Raw genomic sequence first — 24,616 nt, forward strand, 5'->3', positions numbered from 1 at the left:
CTGCTCCAGCCTGTGACTAACAACTAAAAATAGTCGTTTCACAATAACTGGTGCTGTGGCCTCATGCTTTGACCGATTTGAAACATTTTAATGGATTTGTTCTTAGCTCAGCTGGTACTTTGAGTGCTCTAAAGGAAATTATAAAAATTCCACTGTGGACATTAATGGGTTAAATTAAGCAAGGAGGCATTTGGATGAATGGTACTGGCTGCGATTTAGAGTCAGATAAGCCCTGTGTTTAAACTTTTATGAATTCACGCTTTGATATTTGGCTTCTGTGTAAAAACTCATTATTCAGTGTGCGTCACTTGCCTGTGTCATCCATGTCAGCTGATGAGCCTCGGGGACTCAAACTGGACTATATTTCAAACTGTGATTCTTCTGAAAAACAAACACAAGAGCTTATTTCTGTGATTGAATGACATTTTCAAAATAAATTATCCATTAGGCCTATGGCTGAGAACTTTCCCTGATCACCCATTTATAAAGTAATTCTGTTTCACCTGCAGGTGCTGCTGGCAATGTGCCTCGGCTCGATAGTGCAGCTGTCTGCAGAGTGAGGACTAACATGGCCTCCGCCTGCTGCTTCAGCCTGCTGGATTCTCGTGCCTTCCAGGACTGTCTACAGCCATGCTGACCTCCATCACTGACCATGCCTCCTTAATGCAGGAGACGTGATAACCTCTGACACGGTTACAGTTACTGATGGAATTATGCCTTTTTCTAATCGTATTATATTGTCATTGCAATTCAAACACATCTCTTAAAACAACAAATTCCCAAAGGAAGAAATGAGATGACAAACTATGTTGATGTTTAACTTGAGTTGTTTTTTTGAATCCTTGTAAAGGCAGTGATAGGGAGCGATATCCTGCTGTGTACTGTTGCTAAGAAACCACAGTGGAGCCTTGACACTCCTTGTGTGCTGCGTTTTGCTGCAGTGCCCTCATGTATATGCTCTGTTTGGCTTCTACAGATGATCAGTCACAGTGTGCATGCAACAACTAAGAAGCTAATAACTCAACAGGAAATAAGATTAACCTCTGACATGAAGCCAGTTTAAAGGTTATTCATCAAGGTCAAAGACAAAGGTTTCAAGTTGTTTCTCCACCCTCAGTCCTGTCAGTCATTGAAAGTTCCTCTATCTTTTTTATTTCTTGCAGGTAAGTGACACCGTGTTAGCAGAAGCTTTTGATGTGATAGTCCCCGCAATTGTTTAGTGGCTGTGGCTCAGTGGTAGAGTCAGTGGTCTCTCAATTGGAAGGTTGGTGATTCAATCCCGGAATGCTACAGTCACATGTCAAAGTATCCTTGAACCCTAAATTGCTTCTGGTGGAAGAGAATGTTTTGAATGAAAAGAAAACCTGTCGATCAATATGTAGCTATATAAATAAATGCGCACATGCATGCACAACACATACAATACATACAGTAATGTAGTTAGCTAGCTAGTCTTAGATAACTACAAAGTAAGCTTATTTGTTGATACATGATAATACATGATAACATACTCTTTCACACAATAGTCATATATGACATCCACACATACATGAATGTGCAAGTATGTTGCTGACATATATGAATTTGATGACATGAAATATGTTCCAAGGTAAAAATGAAGATAATACTAACATGTATCAGGTCTTGCTGTGTAAATGATCTTCAGGAGAGGTGACACTTCTGAAATAATCTGTGTGGTCCACAGTCACAGTTGGTAAGAATCAAAGGTTTCCATGAGATCCCATAGGAAATGCATGCATTTTTGACCCACTTATGGAAGCTTGGGGTAGTATTACAAAAACTGAAATTTCTTAATTTGTATTTAAGGTAACTTCCAAATTTAAATGGCATAATATCGAAAAATATGTTTTTTGAGGAATGCCTGCAATATGAAATGTTCACAACTTTTTATTGTGAAGATATTTCAAGAAAACGACCTCACTAAGTCATTTTTGACCCACTTATGCATCTAAGGGTAAAGTGGTGGTTTTTAACATAAAATCTCATCCTGTATGTATCACTCACTTTAAATTTCTGCCCTGAAAAATGTAAACAAAGGCAACGTGCAGTTAATCGCTTTATCTACCTATCCCCTGCCAGCAGTTTCAGGCATTAAAATAACTTTATAGAAATAATCAATCCTGTTATCTTCAGTCTGTTTCATGGCCAGTGAAGAACAGGAGCTTTAATTATCAACTATATTCATGTGTATTCCTAACAAAACTTTAAGCTGCTGCATTTAGCTGCTTGCTCCAGTTCTATGTCCACTTATAATTCGAGCGTCCTTTCTCAGAAAAAAAAAAATCTAAAATTGATCATGTGCTAAAATGGGTCATAAAAAATACTGCGGCCGTTGATATACCTGGGTTGACCATCTAGATAAAGACTGCATGGGAAACACCGGATGTTCATCATCTTTTATTATTTATCATATTTTATATATTGTAGTCTAAGTGGTAGTCTAATTGTGTCAGAATTGTGCAAGGCTAGGCTTCAGGCAGGTCTTTAGGAGGGCTCATGCTACACTACTTCAGAGTGAGTTTGAGCTTTTGCTCTCAGGCCGCCGTTTCAGGGCACCAGTGCACAAGACTAAAATAGTCTTTGTCTTGTTTATCCATAGTGCAATTCATGCAACTAGCACTACTTTTTTGCACATTGCATACCTCCACAAAGCACTTTTGCATATTTCTACTTGCAAGGAGCAAGGATTTGTACTGTGTCTTAATTGAGTCTGTTTTTACTGTTGATGTTGTCCTTGTGTATTGTTCTGTGTTCTCCTGCTGCAAAACAAATTTCCCCTCGTGGCACGATAAAGATAATCTGAATCTGAAAAAACCCCACTGGTTTTTTTTGTAACTTTATTTTTATTGATTTTTGTTATGCATACAAAAAAGTAAAGTGCATTATAGCTTATGACAGTTATACAACCAACAGGGTTGACAAAGAAAAACTAAAAGTATATTTAAAAAAAAAACATAAAACAGACATAAAGCATCCATGGTTAAAGGAGTCCATTCCCAAAGAAGTGAGTATACATGTCCAATATCTTGTAATTTGTTTCAGTTTGTCCATGAGCATTTCACATTGTGTCGTTAATCATCCATTTCTTCCAGTTACTAGTAAAGACATTTTCTATGTTTAAGTTGATAGGTCTTTGGATTTAAACAATACATTAAAACTGTCAAACTCTTAAATATTTGAAAATTAACCAAACAGTGGAACTCTTTAATGAGCCTTTTAAAGAGGAATAACTGGTGTCTTTTTCAGTTCCATATTCTTATGATTTTCCAACTGTACACTGATGCAGCTTTTTGTCCCAGATTATTTATTTTTACTTATTTAGGGAAAGTTATATTATCATTTCCCTTGTGTCCATTTATGTTCGTAAAGTGACACATTGTTCAATAAAGTTGGAAAAATGTACCTGTTTGTGGGGGGTGATTACAACCATTGACAACTGACGTTCAGATTTTTGTGGCTCTGCTGAATCACCAGAGGGCGCCTTCGTACCACAGACCAGCAGTTCCGCAACAGCACAAGTCAGGACTGATTTCTCATTAGGCAGTGTGCTTCATATAGATGGGATCAGTGACGGATAAATAGGTGCAGAAGGATACATCACTTTCATGTGGTCATTCCTAAGACCAAATATAGAATAAAGAACACTAAAGATTTGTCTGTTGAAAAAGGACTTTTATAATAATTTTCATTGGACAATTTGAGTGTTTCAGGGTGATCAGTTCTGTTTTAGACGCTTTTCCATTGTATTAAGACTAAACAAAGCTTTTCACTATTATACCTCCACAACTTTCATTCTTGGTATATTTCATACTTTTAAAGACATATTGAAGACATTTCTGATTTTTAATTTTACCTAATTTACCTTTGGTTCAAACTGTTAGCACTTTCAAAATACATATTACAACTCTGACTTTTCAAACCATAGACATTCAACACAGATGGTCATTTAAGAGGTTGTAGACTACCATCATCTTGAGAAATGCTCACCTGCAGTACTTTTTACACAAAACTTCCCCTCCTCTGCAGGAGGCCCTCTCCTCTAATAACAGACCAGTTATAGATGCTATTGATGATTGCACTGCTTGTATCTTGGTGTTCCAGGCCACACAAATCCTTCTCCAAGCATTTACCCTGACATCATTTGTCCCAACATGAACTATCATGTCACTGTTTAACCTAACATAGACTGTTCTGGCAGTATAAGGTGTTGTCTAACCAAGTTCAACAAGGGACCCTGGATGAGAAGGAATCTTATTCGACAAAGTTCTTGTTGTTATGTGCACATTTTTTTATACATATTGGCATCTGCAGATATTTTTCTGCCAGTATTTTCTGCCAATATTTTCCGCCGATAAAATAACGCTTTAATCATGCCTAAATGCTTGGTGATTCCTTTAAAAAGGAAAAGAAAATGTAACAAACAAATAAATATGGCATTGTGTACATAACCTTTAAGTTTAAGTAGTTTTCTTATATTGCTGATTTCTTATTTCTGCATCTGCCAGTGGGCCGCTACAATAGGAGTAGGCATGATATCAGTTCCACTACAGGGGAGACTTGATGTTCTCTGCAATTAGGTAGAAAAAAACATGTGCCTTATATATCGGGTTGAAATCGGCAACCAGCAAAAAGGGTTGGAAAATGTGCATGCATCCCTGGTACAAACTACAAGCTTTGGGGAATCCTCGAGTTGTCAGTCAAAACGGAGAAGCACATAACAGCTGCAGTATAATTACAGGACCAAAGTTTAATGGTAACAATCCAGAAACCCATATTCAATAAATAAAACAGGTCAACACTTCAGATTTGACATTCATGACACATGGATTGAGCCAATATGTCTCTCAGTTTTCATAGAGCTACATAAATGATCCACATCACATTGGACTAATAACCGGGTTAATTTGTTTGCCACCCCAGGGAGTCTTTCAGAGCCTCTGTAGGCCCCAGGTTCATGTCTGGTCGGTGGTAATTTGATTAACTCATACATTTAACTGAAAGGGTCACATTTCTTTTTAATGTCAGAATCTAGTTTTAATTAAAAAATTTAAATTGGGATGGCTGAGGCTCTATGGTAGAGTCAGTCGTCTCTCAATCAGAAGGTTGACGGTTTGGTCCCTGGCTGCTGCAGTCTACATGTCAAGTCTTTGGGCAAGACACTTAACCCCAAATTGCTGCCAAAGGCATAGCCATCCAACATTAATGTGTGGGATTGGTTAGCTGATTGGAGATTGGCACGTTGCAACGCAGCCTCTGCTATCAGTGCATGTAAAAGCGCTTTAAGTGGTCTGAAGACTAGAAAAATGCAGTCCATTTATATACGTATATATTATTTTGATATATGAAAGTAACATGAAGGATTTTTTGTCATCTTTGGACATTTGAAACTCAGTAGGCCACCTCCAGCACAAACTATTGTTTTTGATTGTTTTGGCAAAGATTCACAGTAAGTCCCATCTATTTGACATTTAACAGCAATATAAAGCATTGCAATAATTGGCAAATAATACACTATAATGAAGCTATAAACTGATACTTATATATGTGTATTGTTAATTTCCTTAATAAATATACCGCCGATGGACACCCATTTGTGAAGGCTGCATTTTAAACAGATAAAGAAAGACTATATTAAAAATTATATAAAATATTATGAGCAACATGGTATGCACAGCTACAGGAATGATATGTAGCTGTGCATGATTACATTATAATGCATTATTAAACCGTTTATTAAAATTACGTATTCTGCTTATAAATGCGTTAAAGGGACTTCTTTGTATTGGGTTTCATTTTCAGCTGATATTATGCTTACATTGTCTCAATCCTGAAATACATTTGTATTCAATCATGTCCAATGTGGAAGCTGTTTTTCCTCAGAGCCCCATAGAAGGTTAGGCCTGATCCACATGATCTCATGGGGAAGAAAACAGGCTCTATAAAACAGCCAGAATTACTTGTCATTTCCAAGTAAAGAGAGTGGCAGTAACCTCCACTGATGGATAATATATAATTCAATTAATTTTTTATTACTGGCACTTTGCTCTCCATGTTACCATTCTTGATGAGGGAAATCCAAGAGTGACCTCTGTTTTTGGTCTGAGAATTGTGATATAATTCCAAGACCCAAAATAAGTCCCATCAGGCAATGAGTTGAAAGTGATGATGTTCACTTGTTTCAATGCCTAATACACAATACAAAACAGCACAACCTATAGATATTCTCTCCTTTCTTCTCAAAAACATCTGCAGGTTTTAAGGTACAAGACACAGGGCCCAGAAGCGATTCTGATGAAAAAGGTTGTTTTTTCTTTTAGGCGGTAAGTTGCTACTAAATGACCGTCTCTATTATTTTCCACCACTTGTGTTCACCGTCACTAGGCCACATTGTATCCTGTTAAGTCGTGGTAAAGCTGCCCCTCCATCAACACATGGCAATCAGAATTTATCGAGCGGCAGCCAATGAGAGCGCTCCTTTCAGGGCGAGCCTCCGACGCACGCAGCCAATCAGATCCGCGGATCAGGACCCGTGCCTCCGAGTTGTGCAGCGATGCGGTCACGTGACGTTTGGAAAAGGAATGCCAACATGGACCCGTGGCAAGGACGGGATGTGAGTGTGCTACGACAATAACACGACGGAGGAAAAAGGAAAACACGAAGATTCAAGAACCCATCGACGGCGCTGCTTTCCTCCAGCGAGCCTCCTCCGAACTAAACACGGTAGGTCGAGCCAAATGTCCGGGATCCTCCTGCTCCGACCCTCCGGAGATACGGAGGAGTATAAATAGAACATTTTTTGACCCAGCCGAACTTGAGACCCGTGGATTCCTATAGTCAAGCAGTTGCATTCAGGCGGATTACCATGTGATCGATCGCTCCCGCTTCATAAACGCAATCAGAGCGCCGTTTTGTCCGCTTTGACAGAGCGATTGTCGGCTCGTGTTAGTTTTCCCCACCATACGGGTATGGGCGCGTCAGTGCGGGCCGTGTTTACCCAGCGCCTTGTTCGTGCAATGTGTGAAGTATGAGGCCCTGCTGCAACATGTGCCTGACCGTCTGACAGCAGCTACAAACATGCTTTACAAAAGCAGAGAGGAAGTTCCCGACCACTGTAAGAGTATCTTTTTTGGTTTCAAACAAGAGGTCTGCGTACTTAGAGGGGGTCTTAGATACCCCCCCACCCACCCATTTAAAGTGTAACTTTAGTTTACCGTCAATTTGCATAACAGCATTATTTTCCATTATACAGCTTCAATATCATTAACCATCGTCTAACTTTGTATACATATCGTTTTATAAAAACAGAACTAAATATATTTAATCTTATTATTATTATTATTATTATTGTCTATATATAGCGGGGTTTTTTGTAAACATAGAAAAAAAACATCTGACAAGAAATACTTGATTAAAACGGGATATGTAACATCAGAATAAAGCAACTGGCTGAAATTATTAGTAAAGTTAAAGGTACCACCAGGTCAAAATGGGTTACTTTCCAGGAGCCTCAGAAGTCTCTGGTTCCCCATAAGTAAACATGCTGTGGTAGTCCAGTTATTTCTCATTAGTTGACACTGTGCACCACTAAAGTGCAAAAACACCCAAAAGTGATTATGTTCAAATACCATTAATTATGAATGTCTTGTAGAGGGGCCTAAAATATCTTCACCTTAGTTTATATTGTGTTAATGTGGTGCTTGAATCCAGGTAGAACTGTAGTTAAGCAAAGTACTGGAAACTGACACGAATAAAGTATTATTTCAGTAGAAGTTTGGACATTAGATGGTTGGTCAATCGCAGGGTGTATTGGTTGGGTTCCTGGTTCCTGGCATCTGTGTAATGTTCATTTTTTGTAACATGGCTAAATGTCAATAAATATTTATAATAGTGAATCATCTTTCACTAGAACAGTGTTTTGGGAAGGACAAACTATGTTATTTCTACTATTTCCCCCTAAATGAATGATTCAGAGTAAATTTCTGTTGTAAACACAATCCTTTGTTACACGTAACTGTGGAACATAATTAACTGCTTGTGCTTCATCATGATCAAAATTGAGTGTAGAATTTATCAAACTTTTGCCTGTGGATTAAAAATGTTTTAATTTTCATTGCCAGTGAACACATCTACCTTTTTAAGTTTATAATCCAGAGTTGGGGTTAATATGTTGCTTTTTCTGCTCTTCTACTTTCTGTTGGTAATGAAATCTAATCTCATTGTTGCCTTTGCAGGTTTTTGTGATCCTGCTTCTGGATAGTGTTTCCCCTGTGTTCGGCCTGGATCAATGGTGTCTCTCAGCAGCAGAACGCTGAGTTTGGAGAATGACCTGTTCAGGGACAGCAGCCTGTTATCCCTCAGCCTGGGAGACGGTGCCTGCAGCGAGGGGGGCAGCTCAGCCTCCTGCGACAGCCCAGAGGCAGGGGAGCTGGGGGCCATGCACAGCTCCAGCCCTGGAGAGGAGGATGAGGAGGAGGAGGAGGAAGATGAAGATGAAGATGAAGAAGAGGGGACGAGTCTGCATATTTTTCTAGGAGAGGAGCCGGAGAGTGAGGAACCTAAGCTGCCAGAATTCCCTTTCCATCCCTCCTCCCCGTTCTCCCCGACCCTGGAGGACATAGAGGAGTTCTTGAGGGAAAAGATGGAAGTGGTCAAAGAGGGGCTTCTGGCCCCTAAGGAGGAGGCCTGTCCCCTACCATGCAGTAACACTCCATCCTCAACTGCAGCCCCACCTGCTTCCTCAGAGACTGGCAGTGACCCAGGGACTAAAGCATCTCATTGCACTTCAAGCCCAAACACCCCTAAGAATGAGCAGGGCAGCCCCAGCCCTGTTGACCTTTCCCCTTCTGCCCAAGTTAACTCCTCACCCTCCATCTCAACGCCGCCCATGCTCCTTGGTGCTCCGCTGGTCCTCCAGCTTCAGCCCCTCCCTCTGACCCAGCCTCAGACCCCAGCAGTCTCTCCTCCTGGGGCCCAAAGTGGCATTTGGCTCACTCATCTAGTTATGGGGCTCCAGGGTACAACAGGACAAAATGTCACCCTGCTGGCCCCGCAGGTGCCCTCCACCCCTACCACTCTGTTAGCACTTAACAGTGGAGACCCCAAGTCAGCTGACCAGAAGTATGTGAAGATCGCCCCTCTGCCCATCACTATGAGGACTCTAGAGATCACAAGTGTGACTGGGGTTGGAGGCCAGGGCAATGGTCTGTTGAAGGCCGTGGCCCCCCGGGTGACCAGAGTGCCGCCCACAGAGAGGGTCCATAAGTGCTCCCACCCAGGCTGCGGGAAGATGTACACCAAAAGCAGCCACCTGAAAGCTCACTTTCGCCGGCATACAGGAGAGAAACCCTACACATGTAGCTGGCCTGAGTGTGGCTGGAGGTACGTGTCATTGTGTGCACTGTGCAAGGTTTAACTGTTTTCACTCTGGTTGATGCGATGGGCTGCTCTGGTGAGCGGATAACATCAGCAAGTGTATAAATTAAGGAAGTACAGTAGAGGTAAGAGATCACTGAGTTTGAAGGGATATATAATAGCAAAACTGCACGGTGGCTTATAAAGCTATGAGGAAAGATTAAACATCTCACAAACATTATCATAGTGACAATCGTTTCCCCCTTCTGTCTCAAAGATTGTAAACCACCTGGAATGTAGATGCACATAGTTATGTAGCCAAATACTTTCAGGGTGGAGTAAGTTCAACTTTCTTGCCAGATGACTTCGCATTAATATACCACTGCTCTTATTGGTGTTGTCATTGTCTTTTCTCCACTCAATGCTGCTGTTAGTCTAAACTCTTCTATACCCATGAGGTAATATGTGAATGGTAACAAAAAGTGTCTTATTATTAGCTTAAGGGCTCCATGTTAACACTATATTTGATTATATAAGATATAAGATTATAAGATGTAAACATTATTCAAAATTACTGACTAGTCAAAAAAAGGGCTGAATCAATCATTTAAATGATGATTTTGAACAACTACTAATAATTTTTCTGCGTGTGAGATGTAATCCAAAACCCTACAGTATCCAGTTTATATGTAATGAAACTGAAAAAGGCAGAGAAGCTGTTTGTGCAGCTAAAATCATGGACAGTATTTATTGCTGATTTATCATTGATCAGGACAGATACGGTGTACATTCACATTATAGGATCTCTGCTGGATAAATTAAAGTCAACTACTTGATTAAATGATAGAACGATAGAAACATGAAAATTAACACAAGTTTACAGAAATATATGTTTTTGAGCATTTCTCCAATGCTAACATGGTTATCTGCTAACTTTAGCTAGCATAAGAGTGTCTTACCAGTTGACAGGAATTAAAGACTACTACTTAAAATGTAGTTTTATAATTTAAAATTTATTTTAAAACCAAATATAGTAAAATGGGTTTAACTTGAGCAGTCGCATGTTAATTTGCTTAATAGAGATTGTACTTGTTAGCTAGCATTAGCAATTTCAAGTGGCAGTGTGAACAGAGAAAGTGATCCTAGGTTCAACTATGTTGTTTGTGCAATTATTTGTAGATAGTGCACATTTGGGTTTTGTGGTGGTGGGGGCACCAAATCCTAATCTCACTTCTGGGCACCAAAATGGCAAGAGCACACCTTGCCAATCCCCAGTAAAAAAAACTCTTTATTCAGCTGCAGAGCATGCATCTTATTTTACTTACTTACTTTTTTTTTCGTCAGTTTATAGATAAATGAACCAGTGGGCTGACATGAAAATCTTGGTCTATCTCTCTTTGATTCTGAGTTCCTCACTACCCCGCCTGCTCTTGTGTCCTCAGGTTCTCCCGATCTGACGAACTGTCCCGTCACCGCCGCTCTCACTCCGGAGTCAAGCCGTATGAGTGCTCGCTGTGCGAGAAGAAGTTTGCTCGCAGCGACCACTTATCGAAACACACGAAGGTCCACCGCAGCTCAAGGCCCAGCAGGATTATCAGAGCCACTGTGTGACACCTTCAGCTGGCCTCGGCCCGGCCCTAAAACCACCCAGCCTGGCCTGACCTGGTTCGGCTTAGACCAGGGGGGCTTCCTCAGGACTTTTGGTGCTTCACGCAGAACTTTCAGAAGAATCTTGAGCTGGCTGCTGTTGTCCCCTCATAGTTTCCTTCCTTTCCCTCCTTCCCGCTGTTTATCTTTCACTGTTCCTTCTGAGCAGCTCGTCTAATACTGAGGGAACAGCCTCCTCAGGAAGAACTCTGCTGAAAGTGGATTTCCTGGCCTTCATACACCCACACGCACACATACAATAAAAACACACAACAGGAGACAGTCTTGCAGAGGCCCCTCTTGCAATCCCTGCTTGCAGTACTGTTCCTGCAACCAAGCTACCAGGTGCTGTTATAGGTCGGTGCAGCCAAGAGTGCCCCCATACCTCGATGTACCCCACCATTACCAGGGGTAAGGAGTGCGATGCAACACGCCTGCGGGGAAACACGATGTCCATTACAACGAGGCCTAATTGCACCGATGTTCATTGAAACAGATAAAGAAATCCCCCAACATTTTAATCTTAATCTGAAGTTATGATAAAACTTCAGTATGATCATAAAACTTAGTTTGATCATGAAGCCTGATGCTCTTCAACAGCTCTGTGTGAAATATATGAACTACACAGCAGACTGGATTCTTTGTTAACAGTGACAGCGTCTGTTGTTAAAAAGGCTACGTGAAAGGTTTGGCGAATTAAAATGTTGGGGGCTTTGCTTTGACTTCTTTATTTGGCCTTGCCATATTTAAATGACTGTTTTGGGAAACAGGAGCCTCCATTCAGGCATTTCTATTAACGTTCGTTGAAATATAGCATCAAAGGCGTTTCCCCTCGAGGTATGTTGTGCTCGCGGTAGTTGATGTCGAAGTACTGGCCACTTGTAATGTTCGCCACTCGAGACGAACGCACCGCAACTGATTTATCGGTGAAATGGGGTGTATCCGTTAGAAGTAGGTATTCAATAATTTGCTTTCTACTTTTGAGACCGCCCTTCTTCCTTAAAGCCAAACTTCAGGGTCCACATGGATATAGCTTCCCAACACTTTTGTACGTTACTAAATGACAATGTACTCTGTTTGATGTAACATTTATTGTATGTTCTATTGAAAAGGCTTGCAATGGACATGTCAGAGCTAAAATTCACTCTGAACGATCTGCTGATCTAAGCAGTTCATGTTGAGACCTTGTTTTCGTCAGACTAAACTTGTGGCTTAGCTTACAATTTGGCCGAGCCGAGAGAAGCTTTCGATGTTTTTTGCATACAAGCCTGGCCTTTATTGCATTCGTCCAATCCTAATCTTCCCTGTTTTGACTCGTATGCCTTTTCTCAGCCCCACTATGCCCTAATCTCTATCGATGCCTTTGTCCATATCACAAAACCTCACTTGATCCTACTCTTATCATATGACTGCTCTTATTTAACTGTGATTCTGAAGTGGGGGTTGCCAAACCAGAAATCCCTGTTCTTGCCCTGTGAGAGCATGAAAACGACACCCTTGGTGCGTGACAGTTTATAAGCTCTTTGTTCTCAGAAATTCTCTTGAAATAATTGTGCAGCCGACGTATGTGGCCTAGAAAACGTCTCGGTCTATATGTTATGTGTTGGCTCAATGGTGCAGAAGTGATGTGAAACACTGCTTTTTATTATTTACAGTAGCCTTTACTGTAAAACATTTCTTGGTTGGTTGTAGCAGCAAGAAAAGCTAATCGGTTAAACAGCTGGCAAGGCAGCTAACATCTATTCAATCATCTGTATTAGCATACTTAATATAACGTGTACTGAACATAAAGGACAAAAATAACATGTACAGCTTGTAGCCTTTATATAGATGTTTTTTTTATCAAAGAGGATCTTCAATCAGTGCATTAAGCTATTCAGTCGTGTTTTCTGGAACGGTTCTTTGGTCTGTTACGTGAGTTTGATTGTAGCGTGATCAATCTGTGGAATGTCAGACTGATTATGGTCTGGGATTTGGAGTCCCACTCTACCCATTCACAAACCATTAAGCTGAGTCTGCTGGTCTCAAGTGCACTTGTGTTAGTGGAGAGTAAGAAACAGTCATTGTGCTCTTATATGGCAGTTCCATAAAATGTATTGGAACCTTGAAATGCCAAAATTACCACATATATACTACGTAGCGTTTAACTGCACTGTGCAGTGCAGTCGCTCTTATCATTTATTCTTTGATCTTCTCTCTCTTTGGTGCTTGTTAATCTACCAGTGCTGCACATGAAGATACTATAACAGTGCAACGCTTCATAGAACTGGATTGTCTCTGTTGAACCAGCAGACACTTGTTACTACAAACCGTATGTTACTTGCAATCTTAACTTAGCTCAGCAACATTGGTGCTTTTTGGATACACTCTAAAGTTCTGTATGTAGCAGTGCACAGCCATGTACGCAATCGTCCTCATGTCTTTTATCACTTAGTATTATGGATACATAAGGTTTCCCTCCATAAAAAACAACCATGCTTCGTAATGTAAAAACTCATTCAAAGCAGACAGACGGGCAGACGTGTTTATCTGTCTGAACCAGCGCTGTCTTTGTGTCTGAGCCTCCCCAGGCTGCTTCTACTGACCTACATCCAGACCTGTATTCCCTAATCATCATCATCATCCAATTCTCTCTCTCTTCTCTCTCTCTCTCAGTCCTGTCTGTGTATCTGGTTGAACACAGGCTGTATTTTTTTTGAATACCAGAAATGCTATTTTCCTATTTGCAAAAATAAAAAGCAAAAAAATCTATTTATTGTATCTTTTTCTCTTTTATTTAAACCACTCGTATTAAAGATAATTCTGGGAGTTAGAGTTATAGCTGGCTGCACACACGAGTGGCAGAAATTTGACAATTGCAGTATTGTGACAAGGTCCTTTAAAGCTCCACTCCTGCCTGCTACAATGATCCTATTGTGTAAAATGAGACGTCATGTTTTGACATCTACAACTAAATGTTTTGCTGACAAGAATTACACTTCACACCAGGGGTGGAGAGTGATTATGGACATTTAATGTACTTTTAGGTGCATATAAAATTTAATTTCCCTTAATCAAATGGTCATGTGTAATGTGAAAGAGGCTGCTCATGGAGTAGACCCAAATAGAACTTAAAAAAGAGAGTCAATCCTGGACTTATGTTTCTGGCCAGTTGATGGATATGTTTTCAGCTCGCCAAAATATTACCATACAGATTTAAGTATAGAGGTTGGGTAGTTGTACTTTGCATAAAGTATTTACTCTCTGTGCCACTCATTACATTTCAGACACATAACTGCAGTTTTATACTTTAATTTCACTACTATATTTCATGTGTTTCTGTAGATTAAATTTTTTTTTTTTTCAGATTTAAAGGAACATTTCTCACAAAAGACCTTGTTAATATAGCTAATGTGTTAGCAAGTTTGCTATTTAAAAATCTAGCAGTCAGGAAACAACATTAGCATTTAGTTTAAGTTGTTTTTCTGGTGACCAAACACAAAAATCCAATATTGACTCTTCTTTTAGCTCCAAACTGTCTTTACACACCGCTGAGAGATAGAACTGGCCTTTAGCTGCTAAATGCTCCACTATCTTCTTAAGTTATTCACTGACTGTCCGTCTGCTGTTCGGTGCTCAGAAGGTAGTGTAAAGTAGGTTTATCAGAACAGAAAAAAACTGCCTGCCGTGACATGATACAACATTTATGAGGATACAAAGACTGAAACAAAGTAGTACACGTGTAGGTTGGAAACCCAAAACAGCTAAAGAAACAAGATAAAAAGGTTAGAAAGCTCTATAGGGGCTCTGGTAGCTCTCCTGGAAGAGCCAAGAAATGAGTTTAATTCCAACCCAGGCCTTTTGCTGCATGTCATTTCCTCTCTCTCCAGACTTTCCTGTCTCAAAAATGCCAACCAATAAATGCAGGCTGTCCAATAAACTTCTTGAAAAGCTCCACAAAGCTGAGATGCTTTTTAACATCACACAGTCATTGTGAAATAGGCATATTTCTTTAAATTGTGCAAATTTAAGATTTCATAATCCTACATTTGAATACATAACTTTAAACTTCCACTTCAGCAAGCTGCTTTCATGCACTTTTGCATCCTGTTGCAAAAAAACAAACAAACAACCAAAACAAACAAGACTTTTACCCAAAGACTATTACTCTAATCTTAATCTTAATTAAATAGAGGAAAGCATCAGCCAGAATCAAGAAATAAAACATAAATAATTACTATTTAAGGCCGGAAAAAAAACTCCTTATACTTGTTATCTTTGCTGTAATGGCGGACAACGTTACCTTTTTTATTATTTTTAGTCACGTCCTCTGCGGTAATCTACCCAGTGACTGTTGCATTTAAATGACACCAATCTGAACTCCCTGCAGTGCTGAATGACAGCAGGGATTACAGCACAGAGTGGGCGACAGGATAACCACATCAAGGCCACTCCACCAATGCACTGAATAAAAAAATGAAACGCTGCAGGCAGGTTTCAATCCTGTAATCACTTTCCAATACTCATCCGGCTGCTGCAGTACGATGTAATATCTCTTAGTTGAATGTTCTAGAAAGCAGAGAGGAAGCTGCAGAGAGGCGGCTGCAGCTCTGTCTGCACGCTTATCAGGTTGGAATTTCTGGCTTTTGGTGCTTTCCAGTTGTATTTGGCTGGGATGGAGCACGCAGAGGAGACTGAGACCAGCTTCAAAGCAAAAATATGTGTTGACTCCTTCCCTGCTGTGCTTTTCACACTGTTGCTAATCTGTGATGATTTCTGTTGTACCTCTAGCTGAGGCTGGCATCTAAAGTGCAAGTGGACTAGGACAGAGAGAAAACAGGGAGGATGGCCACAGCAACTTGATAAGACTAGCATACTACAACCATGCTAGAGGTTATTGTATGACTGAGTGCTGTACTGTCTTCAAAAGGCAACAGTGGGGCCTTTAAAAAGCTAGATGTCTCCAGTAATTTACTGTGACAAGAACAAGTTCACCCTGAAGCTATCAAACTGAGACAAAGTTTGTTTTCCTAATTTAATGGAATGTTCAATGCTAAAATGAACAAGTATTGTATTGTAGTCTTTATACAAAGTCCCTCCTTCCCTCATATGTTTTCTTTTCCCCCTTTTACTTATTTTATTTTAAGCATTTTTGTATCTTTAAGCTCATTGTTGTGGTTGTATGGCTTTGTATGGTTTATTGTTCTGGTCTCACTGTCTCATAGACATGAGGGTCGTACTATGAATAACTTTATTGGTGAGCAAGGTATGGTAAAGGTAAAGCCACAGTTTTCAGGGCCAGGAAGGCTGCACACCTGACCTGCTCAGGTGGAGGTTATGTTCACAGTTTGGGATTTAAAGCACTTACTTTTCACTTATTTTCCTGATATTATCTTCTGTGAGTGATGAAGATTTTCAGCTGAGGGATGCATATGCAACATTTTTTAAATGTCACATAACATTAATAAAACTGTGCAGTTACAGCAGCACATACTATATGCATTGTGATATGCACTAAATGCATTGAAGAAAATGTGACCCCTTCAGACTACCTCTTCTCATTTTTCTCTGTTTTCTGCAGGTGAGATTAACGCTTCACAAAGCATTTTACCCCCAAAGTGAAAGAATGATGAAGTTGCAGAAACAGCAGACAATTTTACACCTGCTAGTACAGCCTCAACAACGCTGATTAGAAATTGATTAACCTAGTGGTACTTATCACATATTTTTTCTCAATCATTGGGCCATTACTCCCCTAATGTTTGACAGTATCAGACCTAAATGCAATTCTTGACTGTACTAAAAGGGAGGAACTGATACATGTTATCTCTAACTGGGGTTTCAGGATTTGCTGAGCCAGCCAACACGAAGAAACCCTGGGTATGCTCAACTTGCTATAGTACTGTACTGGACTCTCTTGAGCAGCAGTCAGCTGTATTTAGCAAACATGCTCTAATGAATCAGCTGTGCACTACACACACAGAACCAAAACTGCTGGCAGATAAAGCTGGAGACTGGCTTGCTAACTATGTAGCATCTAAAGAGGTACATGTTTTTAGGTGGTGAAGAGAGAATGAATATAAGTGTTTTTCTAACTTGTTAGCCATAACAAATACATGTAAGGTCATACATGTTGTGTTTACAGCTTCTTCCACTGCCCTCAAGTGGCCAAAAATAATGTTGCATTACAGTTGTTTGTTTTTATTTACAGTTTTTCTCAGTTGCTTTGGTGCATTTCTCACGTCACTATTTACATTTGCACAACAGTTAATGCATTTCTCAAAACAATTAGTACAAACTGCAAAACCTAGTTGATAACCTGCAAAAGCATGTCACTTGCTCAAAATGGATAGTTCATTCCTCAAAAGCAAGTATTCATGTCAGTGAAAGTGTCAGTGTCATCAAGATGAAAAGTCCTGACACCATTGTTTATGAACAAGATAGTCAAATGGCTTTGTCATGTTTTCATTATGACTGTTTACTCTGTAAGTGTTTTCCAATGCAAAAAAACAAACATAAACTCCCTTTGGGTAGAGCTGTGCACAACTGTAAACAATATTGCAGTACATATTGGAACTGAACATACTACATACACAGTACTGTAAATCATTCATGCACATCCAGACGTTCCTGTCTGTCTGGCCACATATTTTCATCTACATCACAGCGAATATCATCTCTTGCAATGCAGCGAGGAAAGTATCTCCTCGAGTGGCGAATCCACCCTCTGCACGACTCTGCTGTGATGTCATCACATGCTGCATCCATGGTCGCTAGCAGGGCCATTTGGGTATGTGGATGCCGGTCATATACCTTCCACCTCCAGGAAGAGAAAAACTCTCTATTGGATTTAGGAATGGTGAGTAGGGAGGGAGATATTCCACCAGCATCCTATCATGTGCTGCAAACCACTGTCTGACCACATCTGAGTGGTGAAAACGCACATTATCACAAACAACAACATAATTGTTCAGATGGTCTCCAGTTAGACCCCTCTCATTCTCAGGGATAATGTCCCTGTAAAGAGTGTCTAAAAAAGTCAGCAGATGTTGTGTGTTGTATCGACCAAGACGGGGGGTATGGGTGAGGACGCCGTTTTCTGAGATGGCTGCACCAGCTGACCCCACACCTCTTCCGATCAGTGAAGGCTGAGGTTCACCTGAGAGAAATTGTTCAATTTAGGAGACATTTACAGGAAAAAAATGATTAAAAAATTTATAAAATTTGCTTGACAGATTTTGACAACTAGTTCAACATTATGTATGTAATTACTCAAACAATGAAATGAGGACTATTAGTTTTATAGGGAATGACTATTTAGCATTCACAAGTATATTTTATTTTGACTGACATGGCATAAGCAAAGATAATGTTATAAAACAGCAGAGAGTTGTATGAAAGCAATTGATGCATGTCCAAAAGCATTTGCAATTTGTTGGAAGGAATGAGAAACTGCTACTATGATGTGCACAAATGACTAAATGTTGTGGAGGTTGAACTAACTGTTGTGCAAATGTTAACAGTGATGTGAGAAATGCACCAAAGCGACTGAGAAAAACTGTAAATCATATACATACGTTGCTCATGTGTAACTGTCTCGTGTACATTATGTTAAGTCATATTTCAAAAGGATTAAACTGGATACAAGGACCGTCACCACCACATTCAATAACATGACATTGACTGAAAATTGTACTCAGATAGGTCTCAATGGACTCATTCATTTACAAACCACTGATTTACAAGAATTGAGTGCATTCAAGTCTATAAGTACAGTACTGGGCTCTAGCAAATGCACAGCATATCATAAAATATGTGCACATAGTAAAACATCAGGAGATGTTCTTGTTAATGTTAATATGGGAAATCAAAATACTTGAGATTGTTCCCGAGGCTGTGATGAGTCACTCAGCAAGTGAAACCAGAACAGCCACTCTAAAAATAATCACCCTCAGTCTTTGACAGCATCACATTAAGAGCTCAACAGTCCTGATGTTTTCTGGCTGAATGTCAGTATACTATCAGAACTGATGCTGTGCTCTGACTGCACAGCATCTTTGCCAAGTGCAACAAAACGTATTTGCTGCAGCTCAGATATTTTCTTCTTGGGTGATTTGTGTATCCTTTCTTATTAATTAAATACTGTATGTCATTTAAAAATGGTTACACTGGCTTTAGCTTTATGTTTATTCTGTTTTCACATTAGATAGCAAAAAAATCTGTTTAATAAATCAGACTAAAATTTGTGTGAGTGCTGGTGTATGGTGTAGTGCAACACTGCTATGATTTGCTGCAATTTGGTGGTTTATTATTTTTTGCATTAAAATGTTAAAATTTTCACAGTAACTTATAACATCCTGTTGAAAATCAGTAACTGCAGTTGTGTTATACAGCACTTCATCTACCGTTTCTAATGGCATTCAAATGTATGTTTAATCAACAAGAGATGCCTGTCGACACACACAACCTCACACCGTGTGTGCTGCAGCCAGGTGCAGCCGCTACAAGTAAACGCTCCGTGGATGGTTCGTTTATGTGGCCACAGCGTTATCCAACACCAGGGCAAGGTGTGGATAACGGAATACATTCACTGAAAAGCTGCCTCATGTAACTGAAAAGCCCTGAAAGCGTAACCTAGCCGACACTGCATTTGACAGCAGCTGCAGCATCGCATGCTAAAAGTTTACATGCAGGAGACAAAACAGGACGCAGCTCCTGGATTGGGACACGGCGCTCACTGACAAGTGGGGCACAGTTTAGGAGTGCAGCAGCACAAAATGCACCATTGCATGTAAGTGTCATAATGCATGCTTTCTCTTGATTAACTAAATTCAACTTTAGTTACCGTTTGCTAGGCAGCCAAAGTTTTACAGTCAGCCGTCAGTCAGCTTAATGAAGGGCCAACTCCTTCCAACTTAAGCTAAGTGTAGCTTTTCAAAATGTCTTACTCGTGTAAGGTTTGTAAGATTTGGCAAGTTACAATTCACAGAAATCTGGCAAATATTAGATTTCAGTGCGGACATGCAGAGTGCCCTGCTGCTTTTACGACAGTTGGTGCACTTCAAAAGCATATGTACTGATTCCACAGGCACACGGTTAAACCAGTGCCACAAACGCACATGGAAGGAGATGCTTTAACAAGCAAAATTGAGTGTTGTAGCTCTGTGTCAGTACATATTTCAACCTTATGTGAGCATCTCCAGTTTCATATTAAAGGTGGGAAAAAACTGTCTTGCCCCATGATAACTGTTCCAGGACTTTTCATGTCTGTTCATCCTTCTCCTCACATCTGGTTATGGCTCAACATAAAGCCCTGTTTTTGCACTTTTCATGGAAAAACACTTAGATTTCTTTTCTATTTACAACAGGTGCTCTTGTGGTCACTGCACTAAGCTTTCTCCCAGAGAGAATATCTGCTGCAAGAAGGTGGCAAAGGTAACGGCTCACCAAGAACCCTAAAACAACATATCTTTGACGTAATATTGCGACCTGACAAGACTGCAAAGTCTATAAACACATAGCGACCACACTGCATTATAAGCCTGTGTGTATTGAAAACAGAAGGAAAGTAATTTACACGAGTACTTACACATTCATCTATGCAAGACACCACCACAAAATGATGCCTTTCATTTCATGCAGGTGATGCATAGGTGTGAGCAGATTGGGGGTGCAGCCTGCGTGACTGCTCACCCAGGTTTCGAACCAGTTGCCCTCAACCCTTATGTGCTGCAGGCTGTGTATGGGACATACAGGCAGCTCTACGGGGAGATGCAGGAACCAGAGCTCAATAGTACAGTTTTAGGAAATCAAAGTCAGTTTATACAGGGAATAGTATTTAGATTTTTATTCATAACATGTAGTAAACAAAGTCAGCAAGTACTCTATGAAGTGTAGAAGCACCAACCTTCTTTCCATACTGATTATCCTTGTTTTGGAATACACAAAGTTATTCCCATATTGGACAAAGCACTGCAAAAAGGCTTGCCATTGATATAGTATACTCATTTTTCGCAGTTGTTACAGACACCTGGCATACAGAAACTTTGTGCGGTGGTGCTGGGGATACCTGGTCCAGCACATTAGGGTGGTCATCCCGTCCTGTGCTGTCACCGGCATCAGGCAAGAGTTCCCTGAAACTGGGGAAACTTACACCAGTTTCTAACTCCCTCCCCTTCAATAAAAATATTGGTGGAGCTCTACCATGTCCACAGCTGTGTCCATTCCACCAGTTGTTGTTGGGGCAGGATGGTTTACAGTATACAACAGAATTTAATGCAATACAGGTTTGATTGGAAAATAGAGCAGGAATTAGACATGTTATATATTTTTCATGTAGATGGAAATGTCCTGGCCCTGGTTAAGAGGCAGCAGCAACTTCACATGGTGATAACAGCATATCATAAAAAATGTCATAAGGCCCTTTATCATATGAAGTAGGAGCAGCAGTGGTAGTAGTCGCAATACCAGCTGCAGTAGTTGTTGCTGTACTCGTTTCAATAGCAGTAGTGGTTCAATAATAATTGTCTCTGTAGGAGGACCTTTGAATTCAATTACCTTATTTTGTTTACATACATTTTAAACTAGATATATTTGGATGTGGCAGTTGCCTGGATGGAAATACTGCGGGAGATACTAGATTACATACTCTTCTCTGTTTCACAGATTAAATTATAAACCACACTGATTTCAAATATGTCTGAGTGATCAAAAAGCAATTCATGAGTACCATCCAAAAACAACAAAACAGCTAAATGATTCAACACACTAGGAAGAGACCCCAAATGCCTCATCACCCATAGACCATAGCCTGGTGGAGTAGTGCAGCTTGAGGGGCAAAGTGTTAATGTCTCAGACACTATGCTCCATGTGAAGAGTGCAACCAGGCAGTACACAGCAGTCTGAAATGTAGTCATTTGGAGTCACAGGATCTGGGCCTATACTTAACTGGACAGGAACTCAGTGCCTGTAAAAAAAAATAGGCAAACATAGTCACATAATCATCAATAACAAGTAATGTGTTTTTACAACATATTATGTATTGTAGGATCATGAGAGGTCACTAGGGCAGGTTATAATGAGATAGTGCAAGATTAAGCAAAACACGGCAAACAATGCAGGTTCAATCAGAAGTTCTGGGTTTTGTGGGGGTAAAACAATAGCTGAGGTTAATTCTTCTGTCCAAATCAAAATCCTCTAACAAACTTAAAACATCATGGAGAATAACACATTTCTTAACTTAACCAAAGTCCCCACATGTTCAACAAAAAGTGTCCGTTTTCCACCAAGAACCCGTCTTTAAGGTACTTTCCTGCCTTCCAGTGCTCTTTTCCCAAGGCCTTTGTCACGTCTTCCAACCGTGTGCTCTTTCTTCCCCCACTCCTCTTGTTCTGTCCTCCTTCAAACCTTTCAGCCCAGCCTCAATTAGTGGGCTTAAGCATCCACAGCTGTCCAAGGGATGAGGCATGCTGGGAGGTGAAGTGTGTGCTGAGGTGGCCATTCTGACAGCTGACTGGATTCTGGGAAATGAAGTGTGTGCAGCAGAGGCCATTTTGTGAAGTGGCTGCCAATCCAGTACTGGTATGTAGCGGCCCTCCACTACATGTCCCCTCGTGATGCCACACATCCCTCTCCCCGAGCCTGACGTCCTCGGCAGGGTGAATGAGGACCAGAAGGATTCACGGCGGGACAGTGCATCTGTATTTCCATGCCGCCGCCCAGGCCTGTGAACAACAGAGAAATTAAAAAGCTGGAGGCTTAACAACCATCTAGTAACCCTATTGTTTGTCTCTTTGTTTTTAGCCATCCACTGTAATGGAGAATGTTCCGTCACCAGCGTGAACCTCCTACCAAGAAGTAATATATAAGAGTCTCATGGGCCCATTTTATGGCTAGGCACTCATTCTCAACTGTGGCATAGTTCTTCTTCCTTGGTAGCAATTTCCGACTCAGAAAAAGAACTGGATGTTCCTTACCTTCATTGACCTGGGCTAGGACAGCCCCCAGACCCACCTCCGAGGCATCAGCCTGGACCACAAACTCCTTGCTGAAGTCAGGGGCAGTTAGGACCGGTTTGGAACACAAGGCTGCCTTCAGGTTGTCAAAAGCTTCCTCTGCTGCCGGGGTCCATTTCACCATAAGGGAATGTTTCTTTGTCGTCAGATCTGTGAGAGGAGCAGCTGCCATGGCAAATTCAGGGATGAAACGCCGGTAATATGGCCAATTCTGGATGGCCCCAAGTTTAGCCACCTGGGGTTTGACGAGACCCCGGCCAAAAGTGTATCCCAAGTAGTTTGTCTCACTGTAGGCTAGCTTACACTTCTTGGGATTTGCTGTCAAGCCTGCTTGTCGGAGGGACTCAAGAACTCTCTGCACCCGAGGTAAGTGACTTTCCCAGTCGGGGCTGTGAATGAATACATCATCTAGATAGGCAGCAGCATAGGGTTGATGTGGTTTTAGTACCTGATCCATCAAGCGCTGGAACGTGGCAGGAGCTCCAAACAGACCAAAAGGCATCATGCGGTACTGCCAGAGGCCCCCGGAGTGGCAAAGGCAGTCTTCTCCTTTGATTCTGCAGACAGGGGAACCTGCCAATAACCTTTCGTGAGATCCAGGGTGGTTATGAATCTTTCAATTAGCTCATCTACCCGGGGCATGGGATATGCATCAAACTCAGATACTTCATTTACTTTTCTGAAATCGTTACAGAAACGTACTGTCTTATCAGGCTTATCTATCAGGACAATGGGGCTTGCCCAGGCACTCTGAGGGTTCGATGACATTCAATTTTAACATCTTCCTTACCTCTTCCTCAATTACTTTCTTGCGGGCTTCAGGTACTTGATATTGCTTTTGGTTAACCGTTTTTCCTGGCTGAATGCGTATTTCATGTTCAATCAGGTGGATGCAGCCTGGAAGGGATGAAAAGACATCCTGATTACCATCCACTAGCCCATTTGCTCTCTGCCGTTGGCGCGGGGAGAGGTCTGGGCCCAACTGCACTTCGTCCCGCGCAGGTTCTTCTGCTTCTCTGTGGGGAAGACAACTAAACAATGCTTCTCGATCATGCCATTTCTTTAGGAGGTTAACATGGTAAATTTGCTCACCTTTCCTCTTGCCAGGTTGTGCAGCAGAGGCCATTTTGTGAAGTGGCTGCCAATCCAGTAGTGGTAGTCTTGGTGGACTGGTGGACTGGTTCTTGAAATATAAGCCTCTAGAAGCCTTCTCTTCTAACTCCGTCCACTAGTCAGTTTAAAAACTGAAAAAGCCTTTCAGATGAGAGGTGAAACGTCCTCAAGTACTTAAACCAAGTCCACTGGCCTTTTGGATTCAGCTTCAAACTCAGATGTTCTTTAAGAACCATGACTTGTGTCTCACCACTGCCTCCTTTTTATCAGGTCTTGTGAACTGGATGCAGAGTTTCTCTGGTCCAGAAGCTCCTGATATGGACCCCGGTCCTCCACAACGTGGTTAAAAGGAGCTCCATCAGTGTGTCAATGTAGCCTTCAGTGTACAGATAAAAGAGTTATAACACAATTTTCCACAAATTAATCATTATGCTGCTCATATGTCTCAAAACAAATGACCTGAAGTAGGCTGACTCTTCAGTGGGCGCACA

The 24,616-nt window shown here is 40.9% G+C and overlaps 1 protein-coding gene across 1 annotated transcript; it reads left to right on the top strand.

Moving 5' to 3' along the window:
* Positions 1-8,305: 8,305 nt before the first annotated feature.
* LOC138606368 (Krueppel-like factor 15) lies at positions 8,306-10,983 on the top strand. Its single transcript, XM_069678835.1, has 2 exons — positions 8,306-9,399; positions 10,815-10,983. The coding sequence occupies exons 1-2, from the start codon at positions 8,306-8,308 to the stop codon at positions 10,981-10,983; spliced, it is 1,263 nt and encodes a 420-aa protein (XP_069534936.1).
* The last annotated feature ends 13,633 nt before the right edge of the window (positions 10,984-24,616 follow it).

The sequence above is a fragment of the Semicossyphus pulcher genome, unplaced genomic scaffold, assembly GCF_022749685.1.
Source record: "Semicossyphus pulcher isolate SPU_LCO1_2020_fin unplaced genomic scaffold, fSemPul1.0.p SCAF_3, whole genome shotgun sequence".
NCBI classification, from domain to species: Eukaryota; Metazoa; Chordata; class Actinopteri; order Labriformes; family Labridae; genus Semicossyphus; species Semicossyphus pulcher.

Coding starts and splice junctions, on each gene's coding strand:
- LOC138606368 (XM_069678835.1), top strand. CDS start 8,306: ATGGTGTCTCTCAGCAGCAGAACGCTGAGTTTGGAGAATGACCTGTTC. Junction 9,400..10,814: donor TGGCCTGAGTGTGGCTGGAG/GTACGTGTCATT, acceptor TTGTGTCCTCAG/GTTCTCCCGATCTGACGAAC.